Source organism: Strongyloides ratti, scaffold srae_chrx_scaffold0000002, assembly GCF_001040885.1.
Source record: "Strongyloides ratti genome assembly S_ratti_ED321, scaffold srae_chrx_scaffold0000002".
Classification (NCBI taxonomy): domain Eukaryota; kingdom Metazoa; phylum Nematoda; class Chromadorea; order Rhabditida; family Strongyloididae; genus Strongyloides; species Strongyloides ratti.
The window spans coordinates 3,328,121-3,347,446 of record NW_020171510.1 but is presented as its reverse complement, the minus strand read 5'-3'; the positions used below and the strand labels follow the sequence as shown (position 1 = coordinate 3,347,446).

General features: G+C 19.9%; 4 protein-coding genes across 4 annotated transcripts; 1 reads left to right on the top strand and 3 right to left on the bottom strand.

Moving 5' to 3' along the window:
• Nucleotides 1–345: 345 nt before the first annotated feature.
• Nucleotides 346–1,549, top strand: SRAE_X000170900 (G protein-coupled receptor, rhodopsin-like family and GPCR, rhodopsin-like, 7TM domain-containing protein; the record flags this gene model as incomplete). The annotated part of the gene is made up of 2 exons (XM_024652030.1): nt 346–477; nt 518–1,549. The coding sequence occupies 2 exons, from the start codon at nt 346–348 to the stop codon at nt 1,547–1,549; spliced, it is 1,164 nt and encodes a 387-aa protein (XP_024499177.1).
• Nucleotides 1,550–1,950: 401 nt separating this feature from the next.
• On the bottom strand, nt 1,951–3,753 carry SRAE_X000170800 (G-protein coupled receptor; the record flags this gene model as incomplete). The annotated part of the gene is made up of 5 exons (XM_024652018.1): nt 1,951–2,190; nt 2,272–2,736; nt 2,793–2,957; nt 3,005–3,248; nt 3,302–3,753. 5 exons carry the CDS (start codon nt 3,751–3,753, stop codon nt 1,951–1,953), a joined length of 1,566 nt encoding a protein of 521 aa, XP_024499176.1.
• A 3,752-nt stretch (nt 3,754–7,505) lies between these two features.
• Nucleotides 7,506–8,284, bottom strand: SRAE_X000170700 (Paired domain and Homeodomain-like and Winged helix-turn-helix DNA-binding domain-containing protein; the record flags this gene model as incomplete). The annotated part of the gene is made up of 2 exons (XM_024652007.1): nt 7,506–7,945; nt 8,038–8,284. 2 exons carry the CDS (start codon nt 8,282–8,284, stop codon nt 7,506–7,508), a joined length of 687 nt encoding a protein of 228 aa, XP_024499175.1.
• A 518-nt stretch (nt 8,285–8,802) lies between these two features.
• On the bottom strand, nt 8,803–14,999 carry SRAE_X000170600 (Immunoglobulin V-set, subgroup domain and Immunoglobulin subtype 2 domain and Immunoglobulin subtype domain and Fibronectin, type III domain and Immunoglobulin-like domain and Immunoglobulin I-set domain and Immunoglobulin-like fold domain-containing protein; the record flags this gene model as incomplete). Its single annotated transcript, XM_024651996.1, has 9 exons — nt 8,803–8,819; nt 9,294–9,634; nt 10,115–10,148; nt 10,297–10,801; nt 10,862–12,951; nt 13,001–13,060; nt 13,623–14,011; nt 14,069–14,834; nt 14,924–14,999. 9 exons carry the CDS (start codon nt 14,997–14,999, stop codon nt 8,803–8,805), a joined length of 4,278 nt encoding a protein of 1,425 aa, XP_024499174.1.
• Between the last annotated feature and the right edge of the window lie 4,327 nt (nt 15,000–19,326).

The following is a 19,326-nucleotide window of genomic DNA, read 5'->3' as shown; positions in this document are numbered from 1 at the left end:
CCTTTATTTACTTAATTATTATTGATATTATATATAAACCTTTAAAAATATTAAAAGTTTTGCATTTATAAAAAAAAAAAATTTTTTTATATAATATTCTAAAGTTTAAATAATGATGGATATATGTAAAGTTTTAATTATATAATATAATTTAGAATTATTAAAATGTAATATAAAATAGATAAAAGTTTAAATAAGCTTCTTTCATATAAGCTATTAACATAATCATTATTTAAATCTTTAATAATAAATAATTTGTTCTTTTTTTATTTATTGTTATTAGATAAATATTGATAAACTTTTAAAGGCTATATTTTAGTATAACAAATATAATAGAAACTAAAAATGAATTCTAATATGAAAGCTGTTATGCCAATAAATTCAATGTCTCAATGTACTCATCTTAAAGATCATCGTTACTCATGTATGAATAATAGTATTGAAATAAATATCCTTAATATATATCCTCATATTCCGGTAAGTTTATTTATTTATTTTTAATTTAATAATTTTAAAGGAAATTAAATCTCGTTTTTTGATAAACATTGCCATATTTTCTTTTTGTTTCATTCTTGGTATTTGTGGAAATTCATCAATTTTAACAATAATTAGAAATATTATATCAAAAAGACATTCAGGAAGATTAAATAGAAGACAAAAAGACTATGCATTTTTTTACATTATTTCACTTTGTGTTGTTGATATGGTAATGTTAATGTCACTTCCAACGTGTATACTTGATTTAATTATTGGATTTTGGTTATTTGGAACATGGATATGTAAACTTCATCATGTTAGCAGTTCTGTTGGAAGAGTTATTTCAACATTTTTAATTACAGCAATGAGTTTTGACCGTTATATGGCTGTATGCCATCCTTTAAAATTAACATATCGATCAAAAAAATTTGTTATGGTTACATGTATCTCAGCAGCATTTTTAGCACTTGTATTATTATCACCTTTATTAGGTTATGCACAAAGTATTGAAATATTACATGGACAATTTGAACAATATGATGATAAATTAAGTATATATAATGTAACAAGAGTTAGATTTTTTAAATGTATTGATAATATGCCTGTTAATGTCGCTTTCCTTTTTACAATATCAACATTTATATTAGGTTTTTTAATTCCACTGGTATTAATTGTATTTTTTAATGCACAAATAATTAGTCGTTTATATCGGCATACAAAAATTTTACCTACAAGTGGCATACCATTATTACGAATATCATTATATACAATATTAATTGCTGTATTATATTTTATTTGTTGGACACCATATTGGATAACAAATATATATAGTTTTTTTACAACAGTTGATACTGAAACAAAACATCAAGAACTTCTTACATTTATAATGTATTGTGTTCATGGTTTACCATATATTGGATGTGCAAGTAATTGGATATTATATGGACTTTTAAATACTCAACTTCAAGTTAAACAAAGAACAAATTATAATGGTAATAATAATCAACAACAATTGTTACGTTTAGATTGTAATACTGTACATGTAGAAAAATCTTCTACATATCAATTATAAAATAAAACTTTCAATAAATATAATAAATATATTTATTTTTATTCAAATCAAATATTTTAAAAATTGTTAATAACTACATTTACTAAAATATTAATTTTGCGTTGCAAACATTTTATTTTTAAAAAAAGATATATTTTTTTTTTAAATATATATATATTTTAATATTTAAAATAATGAAAATTGTCATTTATATTTTATTTTTTTTTTATTTTTAAACTAATAAAACATTTCAATACTTCTAATATTTATTTTATTTATTTAGATAAAATTTTGTAAACATTTTATTAACTTTTATAAATAACGACAAATGTATATAGTTTTTTTTTTTAAATATTGAGATCAAAAATAAAAATGATTATTTAAAAAAATATTAAAAAAAAAAAAATTTAAATTGATACTTATTAACAATCTTCCTGATAATGTATTATAGAACATGGTTCAGTAGATGTTAAAAAATCTTCATTTTTGCTAAGTTCAAAATCTGTTGGAACAGAAAGTCTTTTATGACTAATATTTAAAAATTCATTATTTATTTTCTCTTTACGTAGTGAATTTCTATATTTAATAGATGAACGTCTGTGATTATCATTAACATCTAAATAAGCAACTGATCCACATAATTTTTTATCAAAATCAAGGCACTAAAAAAAAATTTTCTGTTAAATAAAATGTTTTTTTAAATAATATATATATATATATAATATATTATTATTATATTTTACCTTCTCTTTAATTATATTTGATTTTGGTGTACATTGAGAATGACTATTAGCCAATGATCTACCAAATTTTCTATTTTTACTAGATAAATTAGTCATATTATTTGAGACATTTTTCTTTTTAAAATACCTTCTAAAATATCTTTCTTTAAATATTTCTTTAAAACTACTACTCATTCCAAAATAAATAGCAAAATTAATTGGATATGTAAATATAATTAAAAAATTTCTAATAATTAATAAACAATTAATATAACTCCAAAATGGATCTATTTCAACTTGATAAACTACTATAATAACATGAAGCATAAATATGAATGCTAATGGTATTTCAATAATCATAAAAATTGTTATAACAACAACTAGTAATCTTGTACTTGTTTGCATTAATCTATAATTATTATTATTTTTATTTTGTAATGTCATTAATAACGCATTATTTTGATTTCTTGACTGTGAATATGTTGACTAAAAAATATTATTTATTAATAATAATAAAATCAAAAATTAAAAATGAAACATACTAATTTTTTATAAGCAGTTGGCATACAAGCACTTCTTTTTTTTTCTTGTTTATTAATTGTCCAAAATAATTTTGCAGTAAATATTATAATAATAATACATGGCATTACATGAACAAGTATAACTCGTGATGATATTGATAAAATCATGAAATTTCCTATTCCCATCTTAAAAATAACAAAAAATTAATTAATATAATATTATTATTAGTTACCATTTCAACAAAGTCAGAGTATACTTTAAGACAAAAATATCTTCCTGGCCGAAATTCATATGAAATATTTTCTTCTGTAAATACACTTGGCATTACACTTAAAGTACTTGCTACAAAAATTAACCATACAACTATTTTTGTTTTTTTTAATGTACAATATGTTTGAGCTTTATATGCTAAACAAACATAAAAATATCGTTGAACAGCTAAATATACTGTTAACCAAATTGCATTTGTATGAAATCTTTAAAAAAATGTTGTTTTTTTTTAAATATTGTAATAATTATTAAAACTTACAATGTTGGTATAGTTTTCCATATATGAGGATGATATTTACACCAAAATGGTGGCATTCCATATTTTAAATCATTTTTATAACCATCAAATGTATAATAATAAAGAACCCATGGCATTGATGAGAAAGCTGTACATAATTCAGATGTTGCCATTGTTAATAATATATGATTTGTTGGTGTTCTTAAAGTTTTATTGGTAAGTATTAAAATAGCCATTGAATTTGTTAATAAACTTATAAATGTTACAATTGGTACTGCATAACCATAAATTGGTTTAGCTAACCATACTGGATCTGTTAAACTTGTATTAATAACATCACAATTTTTATATCCATTTTCAAAAATAATTTTTTCAGGACATTTATTATTAAGAAGTGTTTCATTATAAAATATTCCTAAATAATATATAGCTTCAGTTTTAGCAATTTCTTTTGCATATCTTTGTATATCCATCTTTTTTTTTTTCCTTTATTTTTTAAATAAAATAATATATAAAGATTTTATCAAATTTTTTTATTAAATGAATGATTATTTATAAGCATTCTAAAATTGGAATTAAATTAAAAATTATAAATTAATTAATTTCCTTTCTTAGAAATAAATTAAATAATTAACAAAATATAAACTTTTTAGTTAAATAATGTTATATAAAAATATTTAATAAAACCAAATATACTATTAAAGATTTATTTGATTAAATAATTTATATAAAATTTGGTCTCAGTAATATATTATTTATACAATAAGAAATTTTTCTTCTTTAAATAATTAGAAAATTTTTATAAAAAGTAAATATTTTATTAAAGCATGAAATTAATGTTTTTTAATTTCTTTATATAACAAAGCACCTTATTTTTATATGTAAATTAAAAAAAATTTTTTTTCTTTTTATTTTTATTATAATTTTAGCTGTAAAATTAAACTTAAAAATGAAAAGAATGATGTAACATAAAATTATTTAGTTAGTACTAAAAAATAATGAACGTGATAGTTGAGAAAAGTTTTAAATTTCAAGCATGATATCTAAATATTTTGTATAATGGATAATTTTACTATATATATATTATTAATAATATATTTCAAAGAGTTTAAAACTTTATATATTATCTTGATACAATACTTTTTAGCTTTTTATGAAAAGAAATATACTGTAGTTTATAAGTTTTTTCTTTGATAAAATTAAAAATAGTATAATTTTTAAAAAGTTCATTTTTAATAAAAAAAAAAAAGAAAAGAAGAAGTTTTTATGTTATTTTAAAATAAATGTCATATATATTTATAAATATGTTCATTTACTTGTTATAAGAATTATTAATGTATTGAATTTAGGTTCATAAATAATATAAGTTTTCCAAATAATATATATACGTAAGATAAATTAACATTATCAGTTTAAATAATAGTATAATATATGAAAACAATTGAAAGATATATAATACTATAAGATATTTTTATATTAGTTATAAATATAATAAAATATTCAAACATAGTCATTTTTTTAAAATTTTACCTTTAATTAATAAATTTGTAAATGCAACTATTAAATATAAAACATTAAAATGGGTTAAAACATTTTATTTATAATATAAATAAATTAATTTTTTATACATACATTTTTGAATAGCTAAATATGTTTCTTGAGAAAAATATTTATTATTTGGTCAACTTTTATTAAAATTAAAAAGTATATTAATCCTACTATTATATTTTAGGTATTGTAACATACTAATATTTTTATTTCAAAAAAAAAAATTGTAAACGATATGATATATTGCAATGGATGAAAAAAAAAATGTTAAGTAAATAGGATCGGAAGATAATTAATTAAATTGACAAAAGAATTAAAAACATGTCTAGCTTATAACAAAATTTATGCTTTTTTGTATCCATTTATTTGAATGATATTATTTAATTTATTAACAATACTATTCACATTTAATTAAAATTTTTCTTTATGAAAGTTGAATAGATTAAAATAAAGAATAGTCTTATGAAATCAAGAAATAATATATAATAAAAGAAATTTTTCATTTTAAAACTAATTATATTTCTTAAGAAAAATGCTCGCTTATATTTAAAATATTAAAATATAAATTATTGTCAACATAATAATTATATAAAAATGTAACAATTTTAAAAAAAAAAAAGATAAATTATAAATATTCAAAAGATATGAATTTGGAATGTAATAAAAAAAAAAATCTGTAATATTATATACTTGTATATTATTTTTTTATCGGGTATTTAAAATCTTTAAAAAATCTTTTAAAATCAAGTAAAAAAAAGATTAAAAAAAATTTTGCTTTAATATATATATATAAAAGATTAATATAAGAGTCCAGAAATTGTTTATTTAATTTTATCATATTTTACCAATAAAAAAATTAATATCATTTAAAAAACTTACTAATAAGTTTATAAAATTTATTCCATTACATCCTTATAATTTTATAATATATCATTAGCATTTTTAAATTATGATAAGTAAACTAATAAATAAGATTAAGTATAAATATGTATATATATATATTAAATTATAATGATACTTTTTTACTAGTTAAGTAAAAAGTTAAAAAATATCAGTTTTTTTTTTAAAATTTTTCCATTTATTTTTTAAAAGATAAAAAATAACATTATAAAAATTTCTTCTTATAAAAATAATTTTCAAAAAAGTTATTTTTTATCATGATAATCAAGATTATCAAATAATCATCTTTTTCTTTAATTTTTGTCTTTGACTAATATTAAATATATAACCTAAATTCAAAATAAACATATATACATTAGATTTGTTTTTCTATAATTAAAAATTATATAAATATCTTTTTTTTAATTTATAAAAAAAAATTACTACCTACAAAAAAATGTTGTTAACTAGAATATATATAATTTAAAGTTTCATTTTTCTAAGAAAAAAATTTAAATTTCATTCTTTTTTATAAATTTATTTACTTTTATCGTATATTACTACATTTATTAATAAAAAACAAATTGAAAATGTAACATATAATATAAAATTATGATGTACTTCAATAAATTTAAGAAGTACATAAATTATACTAATCATCATTTTTAAATAAATTTTTAAATAGAAAAATTTTTTTAAACATTTCTTATTTTTTTAAATTTAACAAACGTAATATATTTACAATTAAAAATTATCACCATATTACATCTTTATATTTTTTTTTTATTACAATAGAATTATTATTAAATACATCAAAGATTATTATAAAAATAATGTTACACTCATCAAAAGGACTTAAAATAAAGTCTTATATGTATAATTAATGTGTTTCATTTTATAATATATAAATTATCCATACATTTTAAATTATGATACTTAAAATATTTTTATATTGAAATATTTTTCTTTTGCATCTTCATTAAAAACTTTATTTTAAAATATTAAAAAAAATATTTATATTAAAAATAAAATTTTTTTCTTTTTTTATATGATTAACAATATCAAAATTGTAGGATAAAGATGATGATGTATAAATATTTATTAAACTTATTCTTGTTAATGAAAAACAATCTTTGGTAACAAAAATAATTAATTTACAATGTTTTTATCTAAATACAAAAGGTTTTGTTGAGACACGTTTATCATTATCTATAACAGGTCATTAACAATTAAAAGAAAATATTTTTCTACCTAATTGTAGTTATGAAGTATTAAATGATAATGAATTAGATGATGATATTAAAATAAAAGAAATAGGACAAATATAATACCATAAATGGTTTTCATAAAAGTGCAACATTCATCAATAACTATTGTATAATAATATATAATCTTGTTATGCTTGATGAATTGAATAATCAAAATTAAATTTTATATAATAATAAGTAATAAACTATTAATTAAAATTTTTTTAAATAAAATTATTTAAGTTGTTCTGGCAATCAATCACAAATATTAGAAACATAAAATGTTTAAATAATCATAATGTTAAGAAAAAATAAATATTATTTAAATTTAAAAAAAAAAATATTGTTAATATTTGGATGTCAGATCTCATTGACATATAATAAGATGTATGATAAAAAATGTGTTAAGCCAAATTATTCAGACTAATGAAATATTTTATGTGTGAAAAAAAATTGTTTATCCTTCATGTTTATTATTATTTTTTATAAAACTTTTTTTTATTTTAAAACAACAATAACAAAAGGTTTAAATTTAAAAATAATATAATAATCTAACGAGTTCTTCCACATTCTTCACTTAAAATATATTCTATAGAAAAAAAACATTTTTTTTTTGGAATCTGAGATTGAATTGTTATTTCATTAGATCTTTTAATATTTTTAATATTTTGACTTATTGATATTCCAATAGATTGAAAACTATCTTCAAGTCTAAATTTTGAATTTCTACAAATATTTGCATCATGATAATTTGAACCACCAGGACAAGCACATGAAGCTGTTCTTGTTTCTTTACCAGTATAGGATCCCGTATCTAAATATTTACGAATAACTTTACTTATACAACTATGTGTAACACCCAATGAACGAGCAATATCAATTTTTTTAACTCCAGCTTTAAAAAGTTCAACAATTTTTTTTCTATCACAATTAAGTAATGGCCTTCCTGATATATATGGACGACCAAATCTATTTTTACCTGAAGCACCAACTAAAAAAAAAATAAAAATGCAAAAAAAAAATAATAAAAAAAAAAGAAAATAATTAATTAAATATATAAATTAAATTATAATATAAACATACTTGTATCTATTCTTTGTGGTATATTATTTCTTTTAATTACATCATTATTAGAAGGAAGTGTTAATGTGGTAGTTAAATAATTAAATCTTGGTGTAATTGAATTTGGTAGGCCAAAATTATTATAAAAATTATTAATAGATATAGGATAATTATTATTTTCTTTAAAATATAAATATTTTTTTTCAAAAATATATTTTGAGTAAGCATCATGCCAATTAATTTGTCCATAATTATTTGATCTTATCATAACTATACAATCCAAATGAATATTTTAAATTGTTCTTCTAATACATATATATTATAATAAAACAGTAACATCTTCCTTCTTCCCTTTATATATAATTTTTCTCCGAGTCTGTTCTAAAATTTAATAATTTTTTAGTGAACCAGTAATCAAATGTGAATTGTAACAATATTATATAAAAAATGAAATGTTTCAACATAAGTTGGTATATTATTAGGTGTAACATAAATATTCTTTTACATATTTGCATGTCTATAAATCACTAATTTTTTTAATCTGATTGACATTTCTTTTTATCAAAGCTCTTATGAAGGACTTCATTTATCAAAATTAAATTGTGTGTTGTTTGCTACTTTCAATATGTAATTGTCTCAGATTTTAAGTTGTTTAAGGAAACCTGATAATTCATTTTTATTAAACAACTATTCTACGTAATGGCATTTTTAAATGGATGTTGATTAATATGAGAAATAATTTTAATGACGGATTAAGTAGTAGAAAAAATATTATTTCTACAAAAATTATTCATAACTTGCACCTAAAAAAAATTTTTTTTTCTACTTATAATTTTTTTTTATATATATTTTATTTATTTAATTTATGATTTTATAATGTAAATTGTTATAGTTTAAAAAGATTAATGATAATTAAATGACTAATATATTTAATAAAATATTTTAATATTATTTATTAAAAGTGAATAAGTTTAAAAAAATATATACATTCATTAGAATAATATAACAAAAAATTATTGAAAATAATGAAAAAATTTTCCATGTACTATAACAAAATAAGAAAGATCCAATAAAAAATATCATACATCCTTTTTTTAGTATATTTTTTCTTTTTTCATCACTATCGTTCCTATTATTTTCCAATCTAATATTACAAACACCCATAAAAATTATACTTGTTATAAATATTATAATACTAGTATATAAAAATGTCTTTTCAACCATGGGACAATTTATCAAATGAGAAAAGTCAAACAAAAAAAGCATAATCAATAGACACCCAACCCATAATATATCTTCAATATCCGGTGTTTTTCGTAATTTTATTTTATAAAAATTCAAATATTTATTCTTTTTAATATTATCCTGTTTCTCAGATTTTTTACCACATTTCTTAACTTTCTTCTTTTTATCATTTGTCATTTTATTACAATCATCATTATGTGAATTCTCTTCTGAATGAGTATCACCACTACCAAAGCTACTGACACCTGAGTCGTGAGATTTTAATGTTGATTTACACTGTTGATAGTGAGTTGCTTTTAATTTCATTTTTTTTTTATTAAACTTATTCTTAATTTCTATTAATAATATAGATGTACTGGTAACTGATTTATCACTGAAAAAAAATATATAATTATATTATAATCATTTATTAACATATACATATAAACAATAAGAAATATATTAAAAAGTTATTATATAACAAAAAAAAAAAATACATATAAAAAAAATGTTATGTATGTCAGATGTTAATAATGATGTATGCTTTTATTCAAATTGTGTGTAATAAATTTGAGGAAAAAAAGAATGCAAACAAACAAGTTTTCCCTCTAAGATAAAGTAACCCATATATTTAAAATATATATACATATATAAAAATGAAAGAAAAAAGATTATAAATAATTATATTGTTAAATAAACATTTTTATTATTCAAAAAAAAAAACATTTCAAAATGAAATAAATAAAAAAAAAAACGAAAATTTATGTACAATTAAATTTGTTATTATTAAGAGTGTGTTTGTTAATTATTTATATTGATTGTTTAAGAATTTTATACAAAGTCTTTTTTGCTATTTGAAGGAAATGATATTAACCGGGAGGCGGCAGTGCGACGCGCATTATTGCCATCTAAAAATATATATATAAAAAGTAATAAATATTTGTTTAAAGAAATTTTTCTTTATTCAAAAATATATTTATATTCTATTGTTAGTGTTACTTCTGATAAATAGAAATAGTACAAAAAAAAAAAAATTTTTTTTTTATAAAAATTTACCTGATGAATGATAGAGTGAACTTGCACTGACACCTGATGATGATTGTATTTGTTGATTAAATGTTGAACTAATAGAATTATGTTGATCGTTTGAAGTACCTTTATCTTTTACAGATATTGATTCTGAATTACATTCCTCATCAGATCCAAAACTATGATTATGATTATTTAACAAAGAACTTTTTACATTTTCATTATCTATATAATTATCACGTCCATTTTTATTACGTTTATCATTATACCTTCTGTAAATTTTTGGTGTTGATGAAGTATTATTTGAATAATCTGTTTTATTAATTTCATTTGATATATTATTATGTGAAAAATAATTATTCTTATCATCATCCATTTGATCATAAAACATTTTTTGTTTTTGACATGAATTATTACTATTATTTCTACCTCTAAAATGAGACCGTGGGTTTTTAAAATTTTTAGATGAAGAAATATTTGAAGCAGAATTAGTTTTATAATATATATGATGACCGGATCTGTTATCGGATGACTAAAAAGGACAACATAAACAACAATAGATATGACGACAACCACATAAAATTTAACATACATCATAATCTCTTGAAACTTGTACATAATTTCCCGTATCAAATTTATCATCATTACTATTTATGTTATCATCATTATTTGATGTATTATCATGACTTGTATTTCTTTTAAATTTATTTATAGAATTAATACTACTTAATGATTGATTATATCTTCTTGCTGTATTTTGTTTACTCATATCAAGCATACAAAAATTAGGGGGAGGTTCTTGTGGTACAGGTGCTAATGGAATTTGTGGACTTCTATCATTTGATGTTGACATAATTAATGTTGTTGTTGCATATGGACTAGGATCATCTCCATATTTTCTTCTATTATAAGTATTAGATAATGTTGGAAAAGCAGCATATGAATATTGATGAGGTGAAGTGGATCGTGTAATTGAATTATTACCAATACTAGGAAATGTATCAATTGGATAATTATTAATTGCTGGACATCTTTGTAATGTTTGAGTATATGGATCATGATAATGTCCATTAACACTTTGTTCTATTGTTCCATTAGGATTATATTGACCTGTATAATTACCATGATTCATCCATAAATTATCATTACCAGAAAAATGTACACTACCATCATTAATTTTAATAAATGGCATTCCCATATGATTATTTGTTTTACAATTTGATGATTTTTTCCATCGATACCATACACATGCAAGGAATAATGTTATAAATAACCATAATGTAAATCCAATTACAGCAACAACCCATGGTTTTGATAAATAACCTATTATATTACTTGATTTATTAGCATTAGCTAATAATATATGATTTTGTAATGTTTCTTCATTCATTGTAACTCTTTCTGTACCATGAAATATACCAATACCTTCAGATGTTCTTGCTGCAACACGAATTTTATATTCTTTACCAGGTGTTAAATAATATAATGTAACACTTCCAGCTCTTTCATTTGTAGTTATATTTCTTGTATATTCATCACCAGTTATTAATATATAATAACCTTTTAATATACCATTTAAACCTTCTGATGGTGGTGAACGCCATGATATACGTAATGTTGTCATATTTAACATTCTTACTCTTACATCTGTTGGTGATGATGTTGGTACAGATTCTTTAGTTGTACCATCCATTGAATTTGATGGCATACCTTGAACAGTTCTATGATATGGTATCATAAAAAATTCATATGTTGTAAATGGTTTTAATCCATTAACAATAGCACTTTCAACAAGTGATGATGTGACGTTGATAAATGTTTGTTGTGGTGTTAATGGTGGTCCACGCCATTTAATATAATATCCTTGTATTAATGGTTCATCTTTCTTTCGTTTCCATGATAATTGAATTGCTGTAGAATTTAAAATACGAAGTTCTTCTAATTTAATTAGTTGTTCAGAACCTAAACGTTGTCTTGCTAATTCAAGACTTAATTGTGTTGTTGATAATAATGTTACATTATTTTTACTTGTTTTAGTATAAACAACAGAACTTATTTCTGATGGTGGTCCAATACCATTTGTATTTTCTGCTCTAACAACAAAGACATATGTAAAATTTGGTTTAAGATTTTTAACTTTAAATGAATTTGATGGAATATAATCTGGTATATTAAACCATGTTTCACCAATTTCAGGACTATAATATTGTAATATATAACCAGATACCATATTTGCACCAGTTTTTTCTGGTATTGTCCAATCTAATTGAACTGAAGTATCTGTTATATTTGATGCAATTGGTTTTCCTGGTGCTGAAGGTAATGTTGATGAATCAGGCATCCTTTGAAAATGAACATTTGGATTTGAATGTTCTTCTACAACTAGATAAGCTGTCCAAGTTGATTCACCATCATTATTTTTTGCTCGACATGTATATACTCCTGTATCAGATTTCATTAAATTAAATATTTGTAATGATCCAGATGGAAGTTGGCGAAATCTTTCATTATAATTTGGATTTTTAGTATCTTGCAATTCAATAACATTACCATCCTTTAACCAATTAATTAATAATGGTGAATTTCCTGTTGCTTGACATGGTAAAAGTGCATTTCCGGCAACAAGTAATGTTTGATTCATATGACCATATTTTATTAATGGTGGTGGATGTCCAGAAAGTGCTAAAAAAAATTTTTTAAAAAAAAAAAATTAAATTATATAAATGTTTACATTTATTATGGCAATCTTTAAGATGTGGATTATATGTACAAGAAAAAGCAAGTATAGTAGCTAAATCGAGTATATTAAAAACCATGATATTAGATATTATATTTTCTTTTCAAAAATATATTTAATAATAATTATTCATTAAAATAGTTAAAAATTTTTCCTTATTAAGTTGAATATTAAAATAATGATGAAGTAAGTTATAATGATAAATTGAATGGTATGGAATATATATATATTAAAATAGTTAAATTTAATGCATACAAATGAGCTAAGTAAAAGTTTAAAGAGCCAAAAGTTTATATATTCATTTGTGGCCTGCCTTATTGTATGTAAAAACATGTGAAATAAATAGGTAAGAGTATATATTCTTTCAATTTAATTTATATGAGTAATAATAATATTGTTTTCATTATAATAACAATAACATCTAATCTTCATTTGACACTAAGAAAAATGACATTGAAAGAATACCCTGAGTCACTTGATAAACTTTTGTATATTAATATTAAGAATATATTTTTGTTTGCTGTTATGTTAATATCATGCATCGCTACACATTAACATGATAATAAGATAAAATGAATGAACCATGATATTTGTGAGAAAAAATGTAAAACTATACCTTTTGATATTACTTTAAGTAGTGCTTCCGCTTTAGATGATCCTGCTGAATTGACAGCACCACAAATATAATTACCCTCATCATCTAATCGGATGTCTGTAATTAATAAATCACCATCATTTGTAACTTTAAAACGTCCATCTGTTGATGTTTTTCCTTGAAATATTGTTACATCTTGTTGTGATTCTTTAGACCAAAATATGTCAGGTTTTGGCATACCAGACGTTTTACATTCAAAATATGCCGTCTCACCAGCTTTTATCTCAACATTTTGTGGTTTTTTAATAAATTTTGGTTGTGAATGAACTTTTAGCATTGCTGTTGTTTCAATTCTTCCTGCAGAATTTTCAGCTATACATATATATTCACCAGTATCATTAGCTTGTACACTAAAAAAATAAATATTTATTATTATTATTATTATTTTATTTATTATATTAACATACTTTTGAATTGTAAGACCTTTATTATTTGGATGAATATATGCTCTACCAACAGGCATTGCTTCACCACTTTTTTTAAATGTTATACTTGGCATAGGATCTCCAGATGCTTGACAATCAAAAAATACAGATGATCCTATTTCAGCTACTCTATCTCTAGGTGGTACTATAAAACTTGGTTTTGCATGAACAGATAATTTTGCTTGATTTGATTCTCTTGTTCCGGCAGCATTTAAAGCAACACATTGATAATTACCAGCATCACTTTTTTGAACATTTTCAATAATTAAATTACCATGTGGATGTATTGTTATACGACTATCTTCCTGTGGTTTAATTTCTTTATTTTCTTTTTTCCAATAAATTTCTGGTTCAGGGAATCCTTTAGGTGGAGAACATTCCATTATTGCTCTCGATCCAATAACAACATTTACATTTCTTGGACGTGTCTTAAAATCATCTTTTAATGATGCTACACGAACAGTTGCATCTTGTGATCTTGTTTCACCATATTCATTTTTAGCTACGCAATAATATGTACCTGTATCAGCTTCTTTACCAGATGTTATAACTTTAAGTAAAAATAAACTTCCCGAATTAAGTAAAATACGATGGATATTTGCACCCATTTTAACGGGTTCACCATTTTTATACCATGTTATATTAGAATTTTCTTCTTGTACACGACATGGTAATGTTACAGGATCATTATTTATAACTAATGTATCCAATGGATGTTCAATTATTACAGGTGGACCACTTGATATGACTAAAAAAAAAAAATAAAAATAATATTAAATATTTTATAAATTTAAAATAAAAATAAATAAATAAATTATTAATATTTAAAAAACATACCTTCGTTATAAAATAGTAACTTTAATAATATATATGTTAAAAATAACCTATATTGGTTTATAAAATTTAATCTCATACTATAAAATAATACTTAATATATATTATGATACAAAATGTTTTTAGATGTAACCAAAAATAGAGTGTAACTAATTTGTTATTATTTAATAATAATTATTTTCAATATATTAAATTATATAGGGCATTTAATGTAAAAAAAATAATATTAATTATTAAAACTTCATATGATTTCAAAATTTTCACTTTTTTTTTTCTTTTTTTGCAACAACCCTTTTTCTCTGTTTTTACTATTATTTATTAGCAAATATTAGAAAATATAATATTCATTCCATAAACAAATTTAGTTTGTTATAAATAAAAAAAAAATAATTATAAATTTTAGATAGATATAAATTTTATAAAGGTATAAAAATACTCTGAAAAATAAAATTTAGTATAGTTGAAATTAATATACTATATTACATATGTTATTTATTATTTAAAAAAATTCGTATATTTATTAAAAGTAGTTTTTAAATGATATATAATAAGATTTTATTCTATTATATATTTATTAAATTTTAAGACAAAACACTTGCATTTAAGTTATTTTCTCAATTGAATGAAAAATATGGGAATAAATAATAAAAATTATAAGATATAAGATAAAAAAAATATATATTTGTATATATATTTACATTATATATAATTAAAATTGAATTTAAATTTTACGACAAAAAAATGCGCCATTAAAAGTGTGACCTTTATTGAAAAAGTATATAATTTTGGTAAAATAAGAATATTCATTAATAGTAAAATAAAAATCTATAACAATATACCATGTGAAAATTGATGTATATTTTTACTTAAATATATATATAATATCGCATTTAGAGGTAAGAAATAAGTTACACCATTAAGAATTGAAGGAAATATAAAATGAATAATATAAATATATAAATATCTATATAAACTTTTCTTAAATAAAAATATCAATTATGAGCCTTTGATGACAATGAATATTGTATGATTTTATAAATTGTTATATAATAATACCAAAATAAATGTTTTGTCTACAAGAATTGTCATCAAGAAAATAAAATTATAACATAAAATAAAAACAATAGTAATAAAAAAGATTTTAAAAACACTCTTCAATATTTTATTAAGTGGAGAATTCTTAATCTATTTACATAATAAATTAAATAAGTGATAAATTTTTAAGAAAATGGTAGAGAAATAGATAAAAAAAATAAAAAGTTTTATGATTAATAAAATAAATGCTAATTTGATGTTTTAATGATTAATAGGTAATATCATATTGACAAATAATAGAAAAATATTCACCTTCTCTTTTTATTTTTTTTTTTGTTTAATAAAACAATAGTATATTTTTTTATCTTACTTATTTAGAAATATTTTTTCTATTCTTTTTGATACAATTGTATAATCCTTACTTATAAGTTGTATGATCAATATTAAAGAACAATTAAATGTTAGTAAAGTACAATTAAATGATACATTTTAATCTAAAATTGCCTATAAAGGTGGTCAACTCTCTCAGACGAGATTAACAGTATAAATCGACTTTTTAATATTTAATTGTAAGAAGAAGTAAAGGATATAATTAAAAATAATGGAAATCATTTTAAAAACAGTTTACCTATAATATTAAAATTAAAAATTTTATATATAATATACAACGAAATATATACAGAGAAATTATATATTTAAAAGATAAGACGTTGTTTAAAAAATATTAACATTTATTAATCTATAAATTTTTAATACTCAAAGATATATGTTAAATTTATAAAAGTTTAAAAAGAATGAATGAAATAATAAAAAAAAAGCCTTTATTAAAAATTTACATAAATATTTATAGTTTTAAAAAAATGAAAAGATGAGAAAAGTACAAAAGTTTTATTTAAAAAAAAATTAATGTATTTTAAAATATATTTGAATACATTGCCTATATATTTTAGTTTTTAAAATTCATTTTACTAAGAAAAAAATAAAATAAAACGCTTTTGATTTATAGAAAATGAAAACAAAAAATTAATGTTTAAAATATTATATTTTAACCAAAAAAAAATTTTGCAAAAATTTATTTTAAAGAAGTTTTATGCAAAGAGAGAGTAAAAAAATTTTTGAAGAGGATTAGTTTTAATATTTTCTAAAAATATTTCTATACAACAAAGATTGAATATTTTATGCCAATTAAGTATATTCTAATAAAATATATAGCATATAGTATATTTTCTTATATATATAAATGTTTAAGAGAAATAGGAAACAAAATTTTTAAGAATAATAACAATTACATAAATATTTAACTTCTTTTTTTTTATTCATAAAATGTGTAAAAATTTATAAGTTAGATGATTAATTTTTTTTTAAGTATCTTTTTAGATTATAATACATTTCTTTTTTAATTTTATTATGATATGACATTTATAAGGGATATATATATATATATATATATATATCGATATCGTCAAACATCATCCTTTCAACAGGCAATAAATATTTTCTATGTTTGAAAATAAAAATGATTGATAGTCACGATAAGATGTACTTACATTTTTATTATTTAATAAAAATTAGGAAAAAATAAAATAAAAAAGTAGTAAGAACATTAAGAAGAATATTAATATACTTAATAAATGATAATAAATTTTTAAAAGATAATTAGTATTATGTATACTATAAATAAATAAAAATAATAAATTCTTATTAATTTATTATATTTATATAAAAGATAAAAAAAAAATGCATATGGCATTTAAAAATATTTTGTAATCAATTATCTACAAAACATCTATATATCTTGGACTTAAGCTAAAATTTATTTTTATATAAATTTTCAATACTACTAGCAATAATAAAAAGTTAATTTGATAAAGAATTTTACCATAAATAGATTAAATTTAATTCTTTAAATTAAAATTTTAGAAATAGGATGAAAAGATATATACGTACATTTATTGAAAATAGGATGGACATGTCTTATGAAAAAGAAGAACCTCATCAAGAAAAATTAGAACAATAGGTCTAATAAGTAAGTTGGCCTCTTAACGCGGTAAGCTATAATATAACAGGCAAGTCACTACAACAAGGACACTCTGTGCCACTAATGTATAATATATATATAGAAAACTCTGTTGTTAGTATGTTATCCAGTAAAAGTAATGAAATATAAAATAACTTTTTTGTTTATATATATATATAAATATAATAGTTATTTTATTAGGATTGTAATTACATTTTTTTTTAATATTAATATTATTATTATTATTTATAAAAGAAGATGAATAAATTTTTTTTTTTTTTTAGAAATGATAAAGTAAACATTAAATTAGTAATTTTTTTTTTTTATATTAATATAAAAATAATAAAGTATATTACATTATATTTTATTATAAAATATTTTCTTCCTATAGTATAGTTAAAAATGTAAGCAATTTATTGTTAATAGCTTACAGTATATTTATTTATATTTATTTTAACAATCAAACATTGTAGTTAACATTAAAAATGATATATTAGTGTAGGTTAATAATAATCAATGAAAAATGAGGATAATTATAATGTTGTTAAATGTTTATATATTATATAAAATAAAAATTAAAATAACGGATGAGTAAATAGAAGAGGTCATAGAATAATAAATAAAATGGCAAATGAGTGATAATTAGTTTCTACGAAAAAGTATATATATAGGAAAGTAGTTTTATTGGATTTATAAGTAAAATTTTATAAAAAGTAAATTAATAATGCTTTTCATGTTAATTTAATTGTTTTAATTTATTATATTTAAAACTAACATTATCTTTAAAAGAAGAATATAATTTTTTATAATTATAATTATAATTAAACAAATTGGTAGTAGTAAAAGAAAATACAAATGTTTACAAATATTGTCTATAATGACTTATACTATCTGTTAGCTTTATGCGGCAAAATACTTTAAAATTTTTGACCTATGTATTAATATAATAAATTTTGATTTGATAGAGGCACCAGATTAAGATAACGGTGGTAAGAAAAATGTTAGGGTTTTGTTGGCCTTGTATGATAGAATAAGTAATACTTTTTTCAAAAAGTGCCGAAAGATCTGTTAAATATATACAATACTTGTCAAGAGTTTGTCATAAATCATATGCGTGAACAATTTAAAGTTTGATATAGAATAAATACGGTTGAAAGAATAAGATAATCCTAATACATTATATAAATTATAACAAGACATCTGTTATATTTTCCACAATTATATATACTTCTAGGTAATAAAAATAGTAAATAATTATAAATTATTTATTATTAAAATTAAAAATTATTTTAAGTTAAAATAATAAGAAAAAAAAAATAATAATACAACTTAGTAAATAAAATAATTATAAATA